The sequence below is a fragment of the Mesocricetus auratus genome, unplaced genomic scaffold (assembly GCF_017639785.1).
Source record: "Mesocricetus auratus isolate SY011 unplaced genomic scaffold, BCM_Maur_2.0 Super-Scaffold_100024, whole genome shotgun sequence".
In the NCBI taxonomy this organism is placed as follows: domain Eukaryota; kingdom Metazoa; phylum Chordata; class Mammalia; order Rodentia; family Cricetidae; genus Mesocricetus; species Mesocricetus auratus.
Window position 1 is genome coordinate 10,578,709 of NW_024429205.1, and position 18,362 is coordinate 10,597,070.

Genomic DNA, 18,362 nt, shown 5'->3' on the forward strand with positions numbered 1-18,362 from the left:
CACCTGACACTGCCTCTCAAATACTGGAATTAAAGGTGTGTGTCACCACTGCCCAGCATGGAAAATCCTTCCTAATAATAAGGTTAAGAAGTTCTGTATTGACTTCCATTGTATAAAACCATTTGCAGATTTCTTCCAAAGGTCAAGTCCTTGACGCAAACAATAGCCAGGTTCCTGTTCTAGGCCATGCCTCAGTCTGCTCCTCATAGCTCAGGCTAGCAAACTCTTGAAGGCTTGCGCATGATCCACATTCTCGACACCACATCAAATATTGCTATAAAGGTCCTCTGGGTCCCAGCCCCTTAGGTCTCTCAGGGTTCAGATAGGAAGCTGACAGCAAGCTCAGGACTTAGAAGGATCTGAGGGAGAAATGAATTCTCCACTACGTACTTTTCTGCATCAGTTTCTTTATTGGTCTGTTTCTACTCTAGTAATCCTGTCCTACTTCTGATTCCTCCTAGCTTCTCTTCTTCTTCTAGCTTCTCTTTCTCTAGTCTCTTAAAATCTCACTTCCCCTGGAGGCTTAAAACAAGAGAAGGAGCTACAAGAATAGCTTTCATTGGTCAGAAACAGATTCCTAGGATAAGTGATAAGGGCAACATAAGGTTCCAAGGCCATAGGAGCAAAATTGGGGGTGGGGGGACTTAAAAAATGACAACTTTGAGACACAGATCCACTGTTAGTAGATTGGCAAGTGAAGAATTGGCATGCTTTTCTTAGTAACCTTGGTTGTACATCTGTGGCTCTGACCTTGTACATAACTGTAAGGTTTCAAACTCAAGATCTATTTACAAAGGGCCTTTAGTCTAGTTTGAACTTGCTCTGAGGTGAAAGTGAGCTAATTTTGTACAGTTAGTCTGAGCAAAAGAACAATGCAGGCTGTTAAGTGCCCACAGACCTTGTGGTACAAATAGATCCAGTTATGAAGCATGTCCCAGTATTTATCCTATATATCAAAACTATATTGCTAAATGAAAAGTCATCTTCTGACCATCCACAGATATATGTGCCTAGTGATTGATGAGTACACTGCTGGGGTTCTGGGAATGAATCCCACCATAGACAGGGAATGCTATAACTTCACAGGGAATTTACAATAAGGACAGTGACTGCTCAAAAAACAAATACTCCCAATGCCCTGCATGTGGGTCTCCTCCATCAGAATGTGTGATCCCAGTGAGTTACCCTAGTGATTTATCAGCTGAGTTCTCACCGCATAATCCCATGGACAGCAGCATATTGCACCTGACACCTTCTGCCCTTTCCCCTGGACCTACCTTCAAAGACCTTCCTAAAACAAGTCAGGAATGATTCCTCCCCCAAGCCTCTCTTCTTTTCATTCCCTTCAACTAGCCACTTTGGTTGGCTCACAACATGTAATTTCTCTCACACAGTAATTCTGAAGTCTTCCTTACAGTTACTAGTCACTAACAGGCAAAGTGCATACACAAAGTGCATACACAAGTGCAGCCTTGTTGTAACAGAGTTCCCTAGATACAAAAAGCCCCAGAGCACACCCCCAGTAACAAACAAGTGCAGGGATCCTGAGGGATCAGGGCAGGCGTTACCCCTATTTGAGGACAAAGGCTTTCCCATGGAGGGCTCATGATAGAGGGTATTGTGTTTTCTTCCACTGTGGAATGTGTGCTTTGCATGAGAAACTATTCCACAATAAACTCAATAGTCTTTCAAGACAGGAACTTTAAATTCAATTTAGAAAATATTCAGACCAAAACCCCACCCTAATTTTTCAACACTGTTTTTTATCTTACATTAAGATATAGAAATATTGACTCTCCAATTACAAATTACACATAATCTTCCAAAATTTATTTTCTATGATATATAAAATAGCATTAAATGTTTCATATACTATTTTTCCTAAAATTATGAGCATATTTTAGACAGGGAATGTAAACAAAATCAGAGATAAACTATTGCACCTGAGCCCATTAAAATATTGATATTAATATATAAACACACAGCATACATGCTTGTTGGTAACAAAATAAATCTCAAGCAAACGTGTCTGGCTTACCAATCAGGCTGACTGATTTCATAAGAGCATATCTCCATTATTTATCATGTAGAATGGATGTGAGCAAAGCGCTGAGCTGTCTACTCACCCAGTGCCATCAGTTCCTGGCAGTAAGTACTGGCTGCTTTGTAGTCCTGGACATGCAGCGCTTGTTCTACTAAGAGGATCAGAACCTGGCCACGCCTTTCTTCTGGATCTTCACCTGTACACATGTGAACACAACATGATGATTAGAGCTGCCTCAACTCATCGACTTCAAATTCACAAGTAAAATAGATTAGATTGATTTTCAGTAACTTAAACGATAAAGGTTACAATAATTTTCACCTTCCAATCTACTTATTGTGCACAGAAGACCCCCTAAATCTCAGAAGAGATCATGGATTAATATTAGTTCTTGAGATATCCAAATCACACACAAACACACACACACACACACACACACACACACACACACACACACACACAAGTCCAGGATAGTCTATAACTCTACAAAAGATTTGTTCTTTCCTTCACTAAGGAAGAAGTATATTCTTAAACTTCAAGAACAGGTTATAAAATGAGGGCTAAGCAGGTAAAGGTACTTGCCATCAACCCTTATTACCTCAGGTCAATCATCAGAACCCACATGATAGAGGGATGGAACTAACTCACCCAAGTTGCTTTTTTACCTCTGCTCTCATGCCACACACAGTAAATAAAATGTAAAACCCGAACAAAGCTTTCTAAAATTGATGGAGAAATGCTGACAGGGAGGATAAGTGAAGAAAGTAATAAAGTTACACTATTTTTTTTTTTCATCTTAAAAATTCAAGCAGTAAGACAGATGTAGTGGCCCACACCTACAATCTGAGCTCTGGCACAGGAAGATTTCAAGTGTGAAGTCTGTCAGGGCAGCACAGCGAATTCAAAGTCATAAACACATCTTGTCTCTAAACCAAGCCACCACCGCCAACCAAGTCTTTGAACAAACTGCGGGCCCTGCTAAACCTCAACTCTGTGCTTGCCCTCCACACTTCAGTCTCAGCAAATAGCTCGCCAATTAGGTTAGCCAGAATCCCGCACTATGGGTATATTGTATTGCCTCATCTCATATGTTCATTTCTTATCTCATAATATTTGACCATTCTAGGCTCTTAAAGAAGAATTCCATATCCTGTTAGGTTCAGTGAGTAGAATCCTCTCTTACTCTTGATGGGTACTCTTGGTAATCTTACACACATACACACACACACACACACACACAGAGAGAGAGAGAGAGAGAGAGAGAGAGAGAGAGAGAGAGAGAGAGAGAGAGAGAGAGAGAGAGAGAGAGAGAGAGAGAGCTCACACACACACACACACACGGCACAGGCACACAAAAAGCACACTAGTATTTGTAGTTCAGTCTGTCATTGATAGTAGGAGAAAAATCCTGCACCTCAACTTCCTACAAAGGCAAACTGAAATCTAGCCCACTGGAAGCAGTAAAACGTCATAGAGCTACAGTAAGCCCATTCAGTTAATACCACCAAAGTAACTGAGAGTACTGGGATAACTGAGAATCCGGGAAAGGCAAAACAAAGTTTGTATACCCATTACTATAGTTACAACCTCACAAAGGTGTGTGGTTTTCGTATTACTCTGGGCCTTAATGAACACAGGAGTCCTGAAAAAAATGCCAAAAATAGAGTATTAAAAACTTTTTTCCTTCTGTTTCAATATATTGGTAGAACATTGATGCTGCAACAGACCTTTGAGGAGGGTTCTAATAATGCACGGGGACTCTGCACACAGCCAGCTATTGTGGTACAACACATGTCCATCAGAGTTTAAGGTTTCAGTCCCCTACTGACCAGTGTATGGTCCCAAGGTATTGGGACTGCTTCTGCAGAAACCAGACATATTTGGGAGTCCTACAAGGCCTGAGAGCTGTTACGAGAACACAGAGTCATCCTGGGCACCACAACACTGACTCCTCCTCATTCAGAGTGCTCAGGACACTCTCATAGCTCTTCCATCAAGAATTTATGGTCATGAGAACCTCCATGTTGACTATGAACTTGACCATGTTGATTCTTTACTTAGTGCTCAGTGTACACCCATTTTGTATCTTGCACCTGCCTGAATTTGCTGATATAAACTTTGAAGAGCTGAAGGACAGTGCAGGCCCAGACTTTTAAATAAGAAGACCTCATTTTTAGTGTTGAACAGTTAATGCCAGGAGGGACCAAGCCCTCAATGATTACATGAACTACACTGGAGGGATTTTGTTTTGAATTCATCTTTATAAAAATGTGACACATTCTTTGTATTTAAAAGGAACATCTGAGGGAAAAACATCTAAGTACAAAGTGCATTAGAAAATGAAAAACTTAAGCAGACACAATCAGAGACCACTACCTGTCCAAGTGATACTTGCAAGGACCTAGGGGCTGGCTTTTTGCTAAAAGCACTGACTCTCTCCTGGGCCTACAAACTTCTGATAAGTGCATAAAAGCTTGATAAATGCCAGCCTGTCTGTCTATACCGTATCCATCTCATTCGCCCAAAGTCAGTTTGTCCTTCAGTTGCCTCGGGTCCCAGAAACAGCAGGTCTGATGAACAAATAGCTGGTGGGAGTAGGGTCCATCTCAAAACAGCCATGACTGTGGTACTGAATCGAGGCCCATGGATCAGTCATAAGATAATGTCGCACCAGGCTCCTCTCCCTTCCCAGTATAATCTAGGAGCTCTAAATTTTTCCCTGGAAGACTGAAGAAGTAACATCATTAGTTCTCCTTATAGCACCAGTTTAGCTACAGTGATTAAAGTTCTTTTTGGATTTTTCACCTTTACTCTGGTTTGGGGACAGGTGGCCAGATCTAATATGTAGGTATCCTCAGGGTTGAGCCTCTGGTCTAGGAATCTACTAATCAAGACCAGAAATCAGAACTGTCAATTAACCTCTAAGTAGGATGTTTCTACTTCAACCAATATTTTTTTTCTATTTTTGCTTTTTTTCCTAAATACCTTACAAAAGTTTTCCTCTTTTATTCCACAGGACCCTGAATCAATCCAGGTATGATTCTGCCTGACCCATGATGCTATCTGCGGAAATAAACTGATTACAATTTTAATGCATTTCCATTTACCTTTTAACAAGCTTATAAACTTCCTACTACAAAAACCTCAGTGTAGTAACCCAAACCTAAAGCAACAGTTTGGAAAGTCTCCCTCAATATTTTAGCAAATATTAAAACATTTTAAAATAGTATGCACATATCTCAGTAATGCAGACATGCTTATGTCAAGAATGCAAGGAAAGCCGGGCATTGGTGGTGCACGCCTTTAATCCCAGCACTCGGGAGGCAGAGGCAGGCGGATCTCTGTGAGTTCAAGGCCAGGCTGGACCGACAGCCTCCAAAACAGAGAAACCCTGTCTCATAAAACCAAAAAAAAAAAAAAAAAAAAAAAAAAAAAGAATGCAAGGAAAATTTTTTACTATCTTAATTTTTCTATTATTTTAAAATATGCTCAGTACAACTGTGTATACACTATAACTGTCATGATAACCAAGAAGATACCATGGTCCAAGCCAAGGTCATTATGAAAACCTAGACTACATATTCCTTAAATAAGAAAGTGTAAATACCTAAAGGTTTCAAAGACACTGCTATAACATAATTTCACCACCATACTCAAAACTAGCTAAGGTACATGACATTTTTTGTCTCAGCTTTCCTGCAAAGGTAGCAGCATGAAAGAAAGCAAAGGTCAACAAGTAATAATACAAAAGTTCATTTAAATACACTATAACTTAACTCAAACTTATTTGGGCATGGATAGTATCATGCTCTATTTTTCATTTAGAAAAGGAAAAACAATCTTCCCTCTACCTTTTAATAATTCTTTTTAGAGAAGACTTCCTTTAAAAGGCAGCATAACTAAAAGAAAATAAGACGAAGTTCACAATATGCACACTTCCTATATGCATGGGGCTCCTCAGCAAGTGACAAACCACAAGGCAGCATCTCAGTCCACTGACATAGTCAAAGACCCTTCCATATTTCCCTCTTGAAGTCCTCCCAGACAGTCTCTGTTAAACTGGCACATAATCCTTTACTCTTGATTTTCAGAGACTTACTCATGACTAACCACATCTATGCAAGTGAGTAAGTGTGCATACCGCATTTAATATAAACCATTTCCTACCTAATACACTTGAAATGTTTGCATTTGTGCACAATACAGACAAAGTGAAAGAGCCAGGTGTGTTTTTTTCTCATGTGTCTTGGCTAGACTGCAAACATTAAACTTGTTGTTTAAGACAATGTGCAAGCCCATTACAGCGAAGTGAAAAGGCTAATCCTAGATAATCTTGGGCAGCAGATGGAATCACAGAGAAAGACTCACAGATTTAAGAGGTGGGAGTGAAAGGTTCCTGTGCACAGCAGTCTAAGGCCACATGTATGGAACCTGACCAGCTCCTATTCTTCTCCCCCTGCCATAAGAATTTCAGACTCAACCAACCCACCTCATGGTAGCAGAAGACAACTTTGTACATGTGTCTCTAAGGCTGTATTGCTTTGCTTCTCTGGTAGAAGCAGGAGTAATAGAGCAAGGGATTTCACCTATTCCTTGTCTTTTTATACATTTCTTTAAACAGACAGGGTCTTGATATGCAGCCCAAATTGGCCTCCAACTCAATCTTCCTGTCTCAGTCTCTCCAAGAACTATGAATATTTACAGGTGTCAATACTATCTTCTCTTACCTAAATTCAACAAACTCCATATGCGATGATTTCTGCACAATCATATACTTATAAAAAGTGTTATGAATGAATACACAAAGGCCACTGAGTGCCATCACCCAACACCAGAAAGAGTACACACACGAGACAAAAGGAGAAGGTAGCAAGACAACTGCCTGTCTAAAAAGCAAACTAAGTAATTTCTCTAATCGTGTGTCTTCTCTTTCAAAATGAGATCCACCTGTTTGCACATAAAGCACATAATAACAAGGATCAGAGATAAACATTAAAGAATGAATTATTAAAGAATGAAATTGAAATTACTGTTGTTAATAAATTTTACATGAAGAATGGCTTAATAGCAATCACCAAGTCCAAAGTAACTTAGCTGATCAGCGATTCCAAAACTCAACATGGTTAAGAGAAAGCCTTCAAAGACTGATGTCTAGAAAATGTTGTTAGGCATGTAAATTCTTAGAGAGAATAGCCAGGGGGCTCAGGGAAAGCTACAAACACAACAATTCATGGCTGGCTGTGGTGCTTGTATTTGTCATTCAGCACCTGGGAGGCTGGGGAAGGAAGATTTGATAAGAAGCTAGCCTGGGTTCCATAACAAGACTGTTCTTTCAGTGGTCTGTCTGAAGAACATTAGTGGTTCCTCAACAGACAGCTCTGGGTACTGAAATGGAATGTAAAATACATCTGCAAATAGCTAGATATTCCCCATGATGATGAGTCGTTATTTATGATGACTCTCCTTACATACAGTTTACTTTTGGAAGTTCTGAGTAGCATGATGGAATTGAGCACTGCCCCATGCTTTGTACTCAGACATGAGTCATCTCTGTATCCACTGTACTATACGGCACTGTCTATGCAACCTGTTCTCCAGTCACTCTGCACCATTCTGTTATCAGTCCCATTGTCACAATGTACAGTGCTCGATCATGGACCCTTTAATTACTTAGTGGGGGGTCCTAAAGTGCCAAGATGATAATGGTTGCCATTTGGGCATGCCAGAAACAAAATGAAGCCATAAAAGGCAACCTTTAAGGAAAAGGTAAAAGGTCTTGACCTAAGGAACATAGAAAGAAAAGTCTTCAGCCTGAGAAGCTGAAAAAGGGAAATGTCATCGTACTTCAAACTGCAAAAGCTATGGCCACTGGGACAGGTGCTGGGTTAAGATAGAAAAGATATTAAATTTAATACCTGATAGCCACTTTTATGTAAATGCACATGGCCCACAACACCAATATGTTAAACAAATTTTATGCTTTAGCCTTATGTTTCAATGATACTGCTCAAAGTTGAAATATCATTGTGAAGTGGGGTATGGCCAATTTGAGACGATCTGAAGTTTGAAAACTAAAGTAGCTGCAATAAGGAAAGCAGGTCTGAGAACTACTGATCTTCCTTCACATCTGCTACAGTGTCCCCAAGAGGAATACTCTCCTTGTAGAACTGTTTGGAGTTTGCCAGGTCCATTCATTATATGTCACAAACAAAACAAGACACTATCCTAACCGGTGCAGAGGAGTCGCACATGGCATCTGTAAAAGCTAGGTCCTTATCAAGTCCACCTACATGTTCAAAGAGCTTTGCTATGCACGGACTCAGCTGGGGCTTTTATTAGTGGACTATGGGTAACCAAAGAGATAGCTTTCCTGTTTCCTAGATGTCAAATCTGGACACATAAAGCTTACAAATTTATAGCGGGCACACACACGCACTCAAGCGCGCACGCGCGCGCACACACACACACACACACACACACACACACACACACACACACACACAATCAGAATCGAACCATTTTTCTGAGTCTATACCCAGTGTTCTTCCAGGTGACCCAAGATGCCTCGTAGAGAAGCACAGCCCTAAGACCTTTCCAAGTCTGTAACAGATGTCAATGCTAAGCTCCAAGCTGAGTAATGACACATGTTTACTACAAGTATAGTCTTAATAAGAGTGCTACTTATTGGAACTTTGAAATATTGTCTACTAAATACATTGAATTTTTAAAGGCTAGAAATAAAAAACAAATTCTCTTTACTTTTCAGTCTATCTCATGGTTTAGACTACAACAAACTCAAATCATTGCTTATGAAACAAAATACTCCACAATTATTCTTACGGAAATGTGTGTGTGTGTGTGTGTGTGTGTGTGTGTGTGTGTGTGTGTGTGTGTGTGTGTGTGTGTGTTTCTGTGCAATATATATATAATAAAAATACAAACCTGGCACTAAAATATTCTGGCAGGTAGGACCACTGTGGTTAATGAAGCATGAAATGTACTCAGAGATTTCCTTTAGAAGTTGGCCTCCTACTTTACCCTGGTAAGTGGTATGCTGTACTCCTGAGTGTCTATTAGAAAATGGGAAGCTAACCACCACCGTGACAATTTCAGAGAAAACTGAATGAGGTAAAATGTATGAAAACTGTGACAAATGTTAAGTGCACAAAATTTCCTAACAAGTTTATCAGAACTACCAAACTACATCTGGTTTGTAAGCATGCTGATACAATGTGCGCTTCACACGGAGTCTCCTTTCAATGGAACAATGACTTCTACTGACCTCACAACCACACACCCTGAGTGAGTTCATTTCATTTCAAGAACAGCTGTTTTCCCCAAAACTTCAGTACAAACAAACAAACAAACAAAAAAACTGTTCTTTTGATTCCATTAAGCAAACCTTGACACTCACATATATTGGTGTGAAAAATAGCACAAGAGTTTAGCATTCAAAAGACTTACCTGCTACCCTCAGCAACTCAGCAAGGCCTAGAAGCTTGACAGATTGTTTGTAACATGTGGGGGACTGGGAAACACACTCCTTGATGAGGCTGATCCGATCAGAACACAGGCGCACTAAAAAACAGACAATGAAGAACTTTGTGAAGACACAAAGGGATGTCACAAATGTTCAAGTTAATGGGAACCAAAATGAAATTATTAATCTCAGACTGGCTGCAGTGGCATACCCTAAAATTAAACAGGGCTGAGGCTAAAGCAGGAGGACCATACATTTGAGTCCAGTCTAGACCATATAGTAAGCCCAGGCCAAGTTCAAAATATACGTGTATGCGCGTGTGCGTGCGTGTGTGCATGTGTGTGTGTGTGTGTGTGTGTCTGTGTGTGTGTGTATCTGTGTCTATGTGTCTTTGTGTGTGTGTGTACACTTATATAGTGCTAAAGACAAGGTCTCACTAAGTAGCCCTGATTACCTGCCTAGTTGTGTACTAAAGGGGAAAGGTCAAAGGACATCAAGTGAGCTCCAGGACTAAGTGGTTCTTACTCAGTGTAGCAATGGCAAGGAGGACAACACTGCCTAGGCAGCTGGCTTGCAGTAACCATGACAACTGCATCAGCAGCTAACACAAAATGGAGATGAACTGTGTCTCAGGCACTGACTTATGTGTAACAACAACACGACACCCACCCTAATAAACCCCAAGGGAAGAAACTGGGGTACAGAGAGCTGAAGATACTTTAACAAAGACCATTGAAAAGAGGCAGGTCCTGAATTCAACCCAACTCTGTAAATGTTGTCTGTGGCTTTATCTTTATTCCTAAATCCATAGTAAATCCTTACATAGCCTGCCCTTTGGAAATTCCTCATGTGTAGTTGGCTGAGCGAGAACAGAAGTCTTAGGAAAATGAAGATATGGTGGTTTTTTCTTTGAATTAGCCTTTTATTTTTACATTTTTATTATAGCTGAATTTGGAAGTTACAGAAAGATTGCAAGTGTGTTGCAAAAATATCTACACTGTAATACTGTATTATTTCAATTTTCTAGCTAATAATTTCCTCTAATCTTATAAATGTATACACAATTAAATATGCATACATTCCCACTCACTCCCTTCTCCTCCTTTATATGCATACACACATACACTGACATATACTTTTTTTTAAACCACTTGAGGAAAAATTGCAAACCACACGTCCCTTAGACATATTCCAGTACATATGTCCTGAAGTTCAGGATGCTTGAGGATGGACAGCTGCATACTGCAGGACACTCATCCTGCTGAAGACTTTATGGAAAATACAAGGCAAATGTTCTGTGAGTTAATTCCTTCACGATTGCTGCAGTTGGTTCTACATCTGAGTACAACCTCTGCAAATTCCATTAATGTCCCCAGTTATCCATCCCAGTGACATCACCCAAATGTCCACCTCGCTAACCTTAGACTTGCACTAAGACTTCTTTGGACAAAGAATAAGAATAGAAATGCTATGCATCGTCTTGCTATTTACAACTACATAATGATTAGAACCAGACAGTGACATTCAGAGTAACAATAGTCTAATATCCTTCAAGCACGGTAGCTTTTACTAAGAAGCGAAACTTTATGGAAAACCACAATGAAAACCCATATAAAGGTTAAAACTGTGAGACTATGACTATTCGCAACTCCACAGGCCCAGTCAATGCTAACACTGCAGGGGACAAAGAAACTCGGTCACTAGCTGTTATGATGTTTTACTCTTTTGTCTTGCCAGTTTTACTCAAGCTATCCCATCTACCTTTCCTCTCTGGGCTTTTAACTTTTCTTATTTCTGTATATCTTACTTTCCTTCTTATTCCATGGCTAGCTGGATGACTGGGTGGTCCCTGACATCCTCCTCTCCTTGTTCTATTGCTCTTTTTAATTTTTTTCTATTTATACTCTCTGTTAGCCTCACCTATCCCTGCTTCTGCCTCACTATTGGTCATTCAGTTCTTTATTAGACCATCAGGTGTTTTAGGCAAGCAAAGAATCATAACTTCATCGAGTTAAACAAATGCAGCATTAAAAGTCACACACCTTAAAAGAATACTCTACCTCAACTAGCACCTGAAGGAACTGAGGCTTGTGTTCCTATGTTATTTTTTAAAGAGGAGAGGACAACTATGGTGAAAGCAGAAAGAAATAAAAAAATGAAATGAACTCAAAAATAGCTTCCGTCACTAGTTCCAGCCAATTCTAGAATCAGGGATGTCAGACTAGTTCCAGACAGTTCTAGAGTTAGGGATGTCAGACTACAGCAGTCAACCAAATGTACTTCTCCCTAGGCAACCACCTCTTCATTCAGTGGCCTGGAGTCCCGGATTTGAAGAGACTGAGAATGCAAGCCCCACTTATCAGCTATGGTCAGTGAAGGCCTGGAATGTTGCAATGCACCATCCTCACAACTTAGGACAAGCACTTGGAACAGGTGTGTAACCAAATCTGTCTGGAGGGCTCCAGCATAGCTGTTTCATTTAGGCAAAAGAACCTGAGCAAAATGAAAATATCATTGACAATTAAGTTCTAAGGAAGAATTCTCTCTCATAATTTTTAAACCAAACTTGAGAGTGGGTAGCTAGTTAATAACCTATGAAAGTAAAATACAAAAGCAAATCTATAACTATGATCCATGAAAATAACGTCTATGTTTATTTTGATCCAATAGTCTCACTGCTCAGTTGTACTGTTACTACTGTCATGTCTTTAAAGGTTATAAATAATACATTTAAAAAATTGCAGCAAAATGTTTTTATTTTAGATTTAATTGCAAAAATAAAAAACAAAGACAAATTTATTACTAATGTATTTAGATTATCAAAGTTACTTTCATTGCAAAAAATAGAAAGGAAAACTACTTAATGGCAGAAAAATAAGTTAGCAATGCAATACCAAGCAGGAGACAAACCTTGCAAAGGCAGGATCTTTACCCCAAATTCTTCAAGATAACCCAGAGCTTGGATGAGGTCTAGTTCTTCTTGAATGGCGGCCGGCTTGTCCGTTATGAGCTGTAAGCAACACCTACAAGAAATAATATATATTTTGAAAACAAGCAGCATAAACGCATTCAAGTTACCTTTCTATGTTGGACAAGCAGTGCTCCAGCACATATTTATCCAGCACCAATCAGATACCTGGTCTGCCAAAAGGCTCTCCACTCTCTCCATATCTATTCAATGTAGGACTTGAAGTTCTTCTAGCTGAAGGAGATCATGAGGATACAAATTGGAAGGGAAAAAAATCTATCACCATTTGCAGATAATATGATAGTACATGTAAATAGCCCCAATAAATTCTACCAGAGAAATCTTATAACTGATAAATACCTTCAGTGAAGTGGCTAGATACAAGATTAACTCAAAAAAAAAAAAACAAACCAAAACAAAACCAGTAGCTCTTCTATACACAAATGACAAACAGGCTGGGAGGCTAAGAAAAAAGCAGGGAAACAGCACCCTTCACAATAGTCACAAATAATATAAAACACCTTGAGTAATTCTAATCAGGCAAGTGAAAGACTTGTATGATAACAACTTCAAGGCTTTTAAGAAAGAAATTGAAGAAGATAGGAAAAGATGGAAAGATCTCCCTTGCTCATGGATTGGTAGGATTACCAAATGGCCATCCTAGCAAAAGCAATCTACAGATACAATGTAATCCCCAACACAATTCCATCAAAATTCCAACACAGTTCTTTACAGATCTTGAAAGGATGATACTCAACTTCATATGGAAAAGCAAAAAACCCAGGATAGCTAAATCAGTCATGAACAGTAAAACAACCCTGTACAATCAAAGACCTGCAGCATGCATCACCATCCCTGATTTCAAGCTGTCCTACAGATCTATGGTAATAAAAATTGCGTGGTATTATCATAAAAACAGACAAGGTGATCAATGGAATCGAATTGATGACCTAGATGGAAATGAACATACCTATGAACACCTAATTTTTGGCAAAAAAAAATCAGAATTCCACAAGAATAAAAGAAAGCATCTTCAACAAATGGTGTTTATCTATCTAGATATCAGCATGTAGAAGAATGCAAATAGATCCATATCTATCACCATGCACAAAACTCAAGTCCAAGTGGATCAAAGATCTCAACATAAATACACATACACTGAACCTCATAGAAGAGAAAGTGGGAAACAGCCTTGAATGCGTTGGCACAGGAGACAACTTCAATAGCAACAATTAATAAATGGGACTTCATGAAACTGAAAAACTTCTGTAAGGCAAAGGAAACTATCAATAATCTACAGAATGGGAAGAAATTTATACCAACCCACATCTAACAGAGGGCTAATATCCAAAATATATAAAAGAACTCAAGAAACCAGACATCAGCAAACCAAATAACCCAATTTAAGAAGCAGGTACAGATCTAAAGAGAGAATTCTCAAAGGAGGAATCTCAAATGGCAGAAAAACACCTAAAGAAATGTTCACAACCTTAGCCATTAGGAAAATAAAAACAAAAAGACTCGGAGAATCTATCTTACACCTCTCAGAACAACTAAGATAAAAATACAAGTGACAGCTAATGCTGGTGGAAATAGAGAGCAAAAGGAACTCCCCTCCATTGCTGATGGGAGGGCAACTTTAGAAATCAATATGGTGGTTACTCAGAAAATTGAGAATCAGTCACCTCAAAACCCAGCTATCCCACTCCTGGGCACATACCCAAAGGGCAATCCACCATACCACAAGGACACTTGTCCAACAATGTTCACTGCAGCTTTACTCATAATAGCCAGAACTGGAAACAACCTGGATGGCCCTCAACTGAAGAATGGATAAAGAATATGATTGTCATTTTAATTCCACAGTAACACATGAGATAAGCAAATGCCAGAGTTTGCTGAAGAAGCTCCTAGGGATAAAGTGATTTGACAGCAGGGACCATGACAGATTGCATTGGTACCCGGTTTGGTACAATATAACTCTGTTTAGTGGTGTTTTAACTTAGAGTACAGATGCAATGACTATCTGAAAAGGGTGGGATTTGTTGGTTTGGTTTGGTTTTTAAGATACAATTCAGATGAATTCTAGGAAAACAGGAGTACCTTCACTTTTCACAATTTGGAATCCCTTAAGAAATAACCAAAAGATTACACACACTACATTTTTCTAACAAAAGAGAAAAATCAGTTGGTAATACGATACTGATGAAAATAACAAGAGAAAGTGATTCACTAGTCAACAAACGAATTACATTTGTTTCCTTCGCTTTGAGAAAGCACCTTTCTGTGTGGCACTGAATGTCCTGGCCTTCTGACTTAACAGCTAGTTGTGGAGAGTATTTTAAGTGTATTTTTTTAATTCATAAAAAATTCTGGAAATCAGTCCTCTATCAGATGTAGGGTTAGTGAATATCTTTTCCCATTCTGTGGGCTACATTTTTATTTTGCTGACTATGTCCTTTGCCTTACAGAAGCTTCTCAGTTTCAGGAGATCCCATTTATTTATTGTCAATCTCAGCGTATGTGCTACTGGTGTTATGTTCAGGAAGGGGTCTCCTGTACCAATTACTTCAAGGGTACCTCCCACTTTCTCTTCTAAGAGGTTCAGTGTTGATGGATTTATGTTGAGGTTTTCGATCCATTTGGACTTAAGTTTTGTGCATGGCGATAGACATGGATCTATTTGCAGTCTTCTACATGCAGGCATCCAGTTATGCCAGCACCATTTATTGAAGATGCTTTCTTTTTTAAATTGTATAATTTTAGCTTCTTTGTCAAAGATCAGGTGTTCATATGTGTAAGGATTAATATCGGGATCAATTTGATTCCATTGGTCTGCCTGTCTATTTTTGTGCCAATACCAAGCTATTTTCAGGACTTTAGCTCTATAATAGAGATTGAAGTCAGAAATAGTGATACCTCTGGATGTTGCTTTGTTGAACAGGGTTATTTTGGCTATCCTGGGTCTTTTGTTTTTCCATATAAAGTTGAGAATTGTTCTTTCAAGATCTGTGAATAATTGTGCTGGGATTTTGATGGGGATTGCATTGAATCTGTAGATTGCTTTTGGCAAAAGTAACATTTTTACTATGTTGGTCCTGTATATTCAAGAGCATGGAAGATCTTTCCATTTCCTAGTGTTTTCTTTAATTTCTTTCATTAAAGACTCAAAGTTCTTGCGATACAGGTCTTTCCCTTGTTTGGTTAGTGTTACTCCAAGGAATTTTATGTTGTTTGTGGCAATTGTAAAGGGTGATGCTTCTCTGAATTCTTTCTCAGCCCTTTTATCATCTGTATATAGTAGGGTTGATCTCCAAAAATTACAAAGAACTCAAGAAGCAACTTTCCAAAACACCAAAGGATCCAATTAAAAAGTGGGGTACAAAACTAAATACAGAATTCTCAATAGAGGAGTCTAAAATGGCTGAGAGACACTTAAGAAAGTGTTCAACGTCCTTAACCATCAGGGAAATGCAAATCAAAACAACTCTGAGATACCATCTTACTCCTGTCAAAATAACAAAAATCAAAAACACCAATGACAACTTATGCTGGAGAGGATGTGGAGAAAGGGGAACACTCCTCCACTGCTGGTGGGAGTGACAACTCATACAGCCACCTTGGAAATCAGAATGGAGATTCCTCAGGAAAATGGGACTCAGTCTACCACAAGACCCAGCAATTCTACTCTTAGGCATATACCCAAAAAATGCATATTCATACAACAAGGACATCTGTTCCACTATGTTCATAGCAACATTATTTGTAATAGCCAGAACCTGGAAGCAACCTAGATGCCCCTCAACTGAAGAGTGGATAGAAAAAATGTGGTGCGTTTACACAATGGAATACTATTCAGCAGAAAAAAACAATGGAATCTTAAAATTTGTAGGCAAATGTACGGCACTGGAAGAAACCATCCTGAGTGAGGTAACCGAGTCACAAAAAGACAAACATGGTATGTACTCACTCATATATGGATTTTAGACATGGATCATGAGAGTGCCAGCCTACAATCCCACTGCCAAAGTGTCTGGGAAACAGGAAGGACCCTAAGAGAGAGATGCATGGTACCCTAGAGAACTGGAATGAGGCAAGATCTCCGGAACAGACTGGGAGCATGGGGGTAGGTGAGAGGGAGCCAGGAAAAAGTGAAGGGAAGAAGAGGAAGGGAGAGGAGAACATGGGGGAGCAGGAAGGTTGAGTTGGGGCAAGAACAGAGGAGAGGAGGATGAGAAATACCATAATAGAGGGAGTCATTATAGGTTTGAGGAGAGATCTGGCACTAACTAGTGAGATTTCCAGAGACCTACAAGGATGACACTAACTGGCAAACTAAGCAATAGTGGAGAGACTACCTTAAATGTCCCTCCCTGATAATGAGTTTGACAACTACCTTATATGCCATCCAGTGACTGATGGAAGCAGAGGCAGACACCCACAGCTAAACACTGAACTGAACTCCTGGAATCCAGTGACAGAGAGGGAGGAGTGATGAGCAAAGGGGTCAAGACGGGGCTGGTGAAACCCACAGAAACAGCTGACCTGAACAAGGGGCAGTTCATGGACCCCAGACTGATTGCTGAGAGGCCAGCATGGGACTGATCAAGACCCCCTAAATGTGGGCATCAGTGAGGAGGCCTAGGCTCTCTATGGGGCCTTGGGTAGTAGATCAGTATTTATCCCTGGCATACAAATGGACTTGGGTGCCCATCCTACACTGAGGAATGCTCTCTCAGCCTGGACACATGTGGGAGGGCCTGAGCCCTGTCCTGAATCAAATGACAGACTCTGGAGATACCCCATCAAGGGCCTCACCCTCCCTGGGGAATGGAGTGGGTATTGGATAGGGGCCTGGGAGAGCTGTTGGGGGAGGGGGGAAGGAGGGGAGGGAGAGGGAGCTTGGATTGACATGTGAAGCAAGCTTGTTTCTAATTTAAATACAAAAATAAAAATAATTTACTTTAAAAAAGTTTTCTCCAATGAATACACTTATTTTTGAAAAGCCCATTTAGCCATCATGGGCTATTACATGCTGACAGTAGACAGCACAGCTGAAGGAATCAAGACACCAGTGGGGCACTGGTGTCACTCAATAGCAGGTATGACTCAATGGCAAGAGGCAGAGCTTGAACTTGCACAGTTGGAGAATTTGAATCTGTGAGCACTCACAGGATCTGTTGATTCTAATGCAAAGATTATCAACTCTGATGCCTAAAACATTTTATATGCACTAACCCTTTAATCCATGAATTTCAGACTGGAAATTTACCCAACACAAAGGCTTACACATCCCCATTACCAGCTGCTGTATTTTCTTTTGTTTTAGAAAAATATTGGAAAATAGGTAAATTCAACAAAAAAGAAAGGACATATCCAGCTCGACTCATTTGAGCCATGTGTCCTAAGTGTGATGCATCTTTGAGAGGTGGAGGGATTCACCTTCAACACCGGAGAGGTAACAACAGCTGCCTCTGACCTGAAAGCCTGTTTCCTAGGGTCTAGCTTCTGTGGTTCCAGAAAATACTATGCTACCTGCCAAGGGAGGGATGCAAATAAACAGTCCTATCTAGATGCAATACCTATGAACCACAACAATTATCAGCATGGCAAGATACTCATTAAGGTGTAAGAAGTGGTACTCACAAGCTGGTGGCAACCAACAACTGTGTGACTGGCGCTGATCCTAGCCACCAAATCCTCCATAAGGTCACACAACTGGACAGAGAATCATGGGCTATTAACTGCAGGGAAGAGTCAATCTCCCAGGGATGAGCCCCATTATTAGCTGCATAATGGTCAACCTTGAAAACTTATACAACCATATACAAACACAAAAAATGTACTGAAAGGGTTGTATCTGTATATAT

At 39.9% G+C, this 18,362-nt stretch overlaps 1 protein-coding gene across 6 annotated transcripts in view; it reads right to left on the reverse strand.

Moving 5' to 3' along the window:
• The window catches only part of Nbas (NBAS subunit of NRZ tethering complex), a 275,296-nt gene that overhangs the window by 128,080 nt on the left and 128,854 nt on the right, over positions 1 to 18,362 (reverse strand). For all 6 annotated transcript variants that reach the window (XM_005079052.4, XM_013119856.3, XM_013119857.3 and 3 more), the window contains exons 31-33: positions 12,435 to 12,547; positions 9,509 to 9,622; positions 2,127 to 2,240 (exon numbers count right to left, since the gene is read on the reverse strand). In XM_005079052.4, the coding sequence (XP_005079109.1) occupies positions 2,127 to 2,240; positions 9,509 to 9,622; positions 12,435 to 12,547 (341 nt within the window). The remainder of the gene's footprint in view (positions 1 to 2,126; positions 2,241 to 9,508; positions 9,623 to 12,434; positions 12,548 to 18,362) is intronic.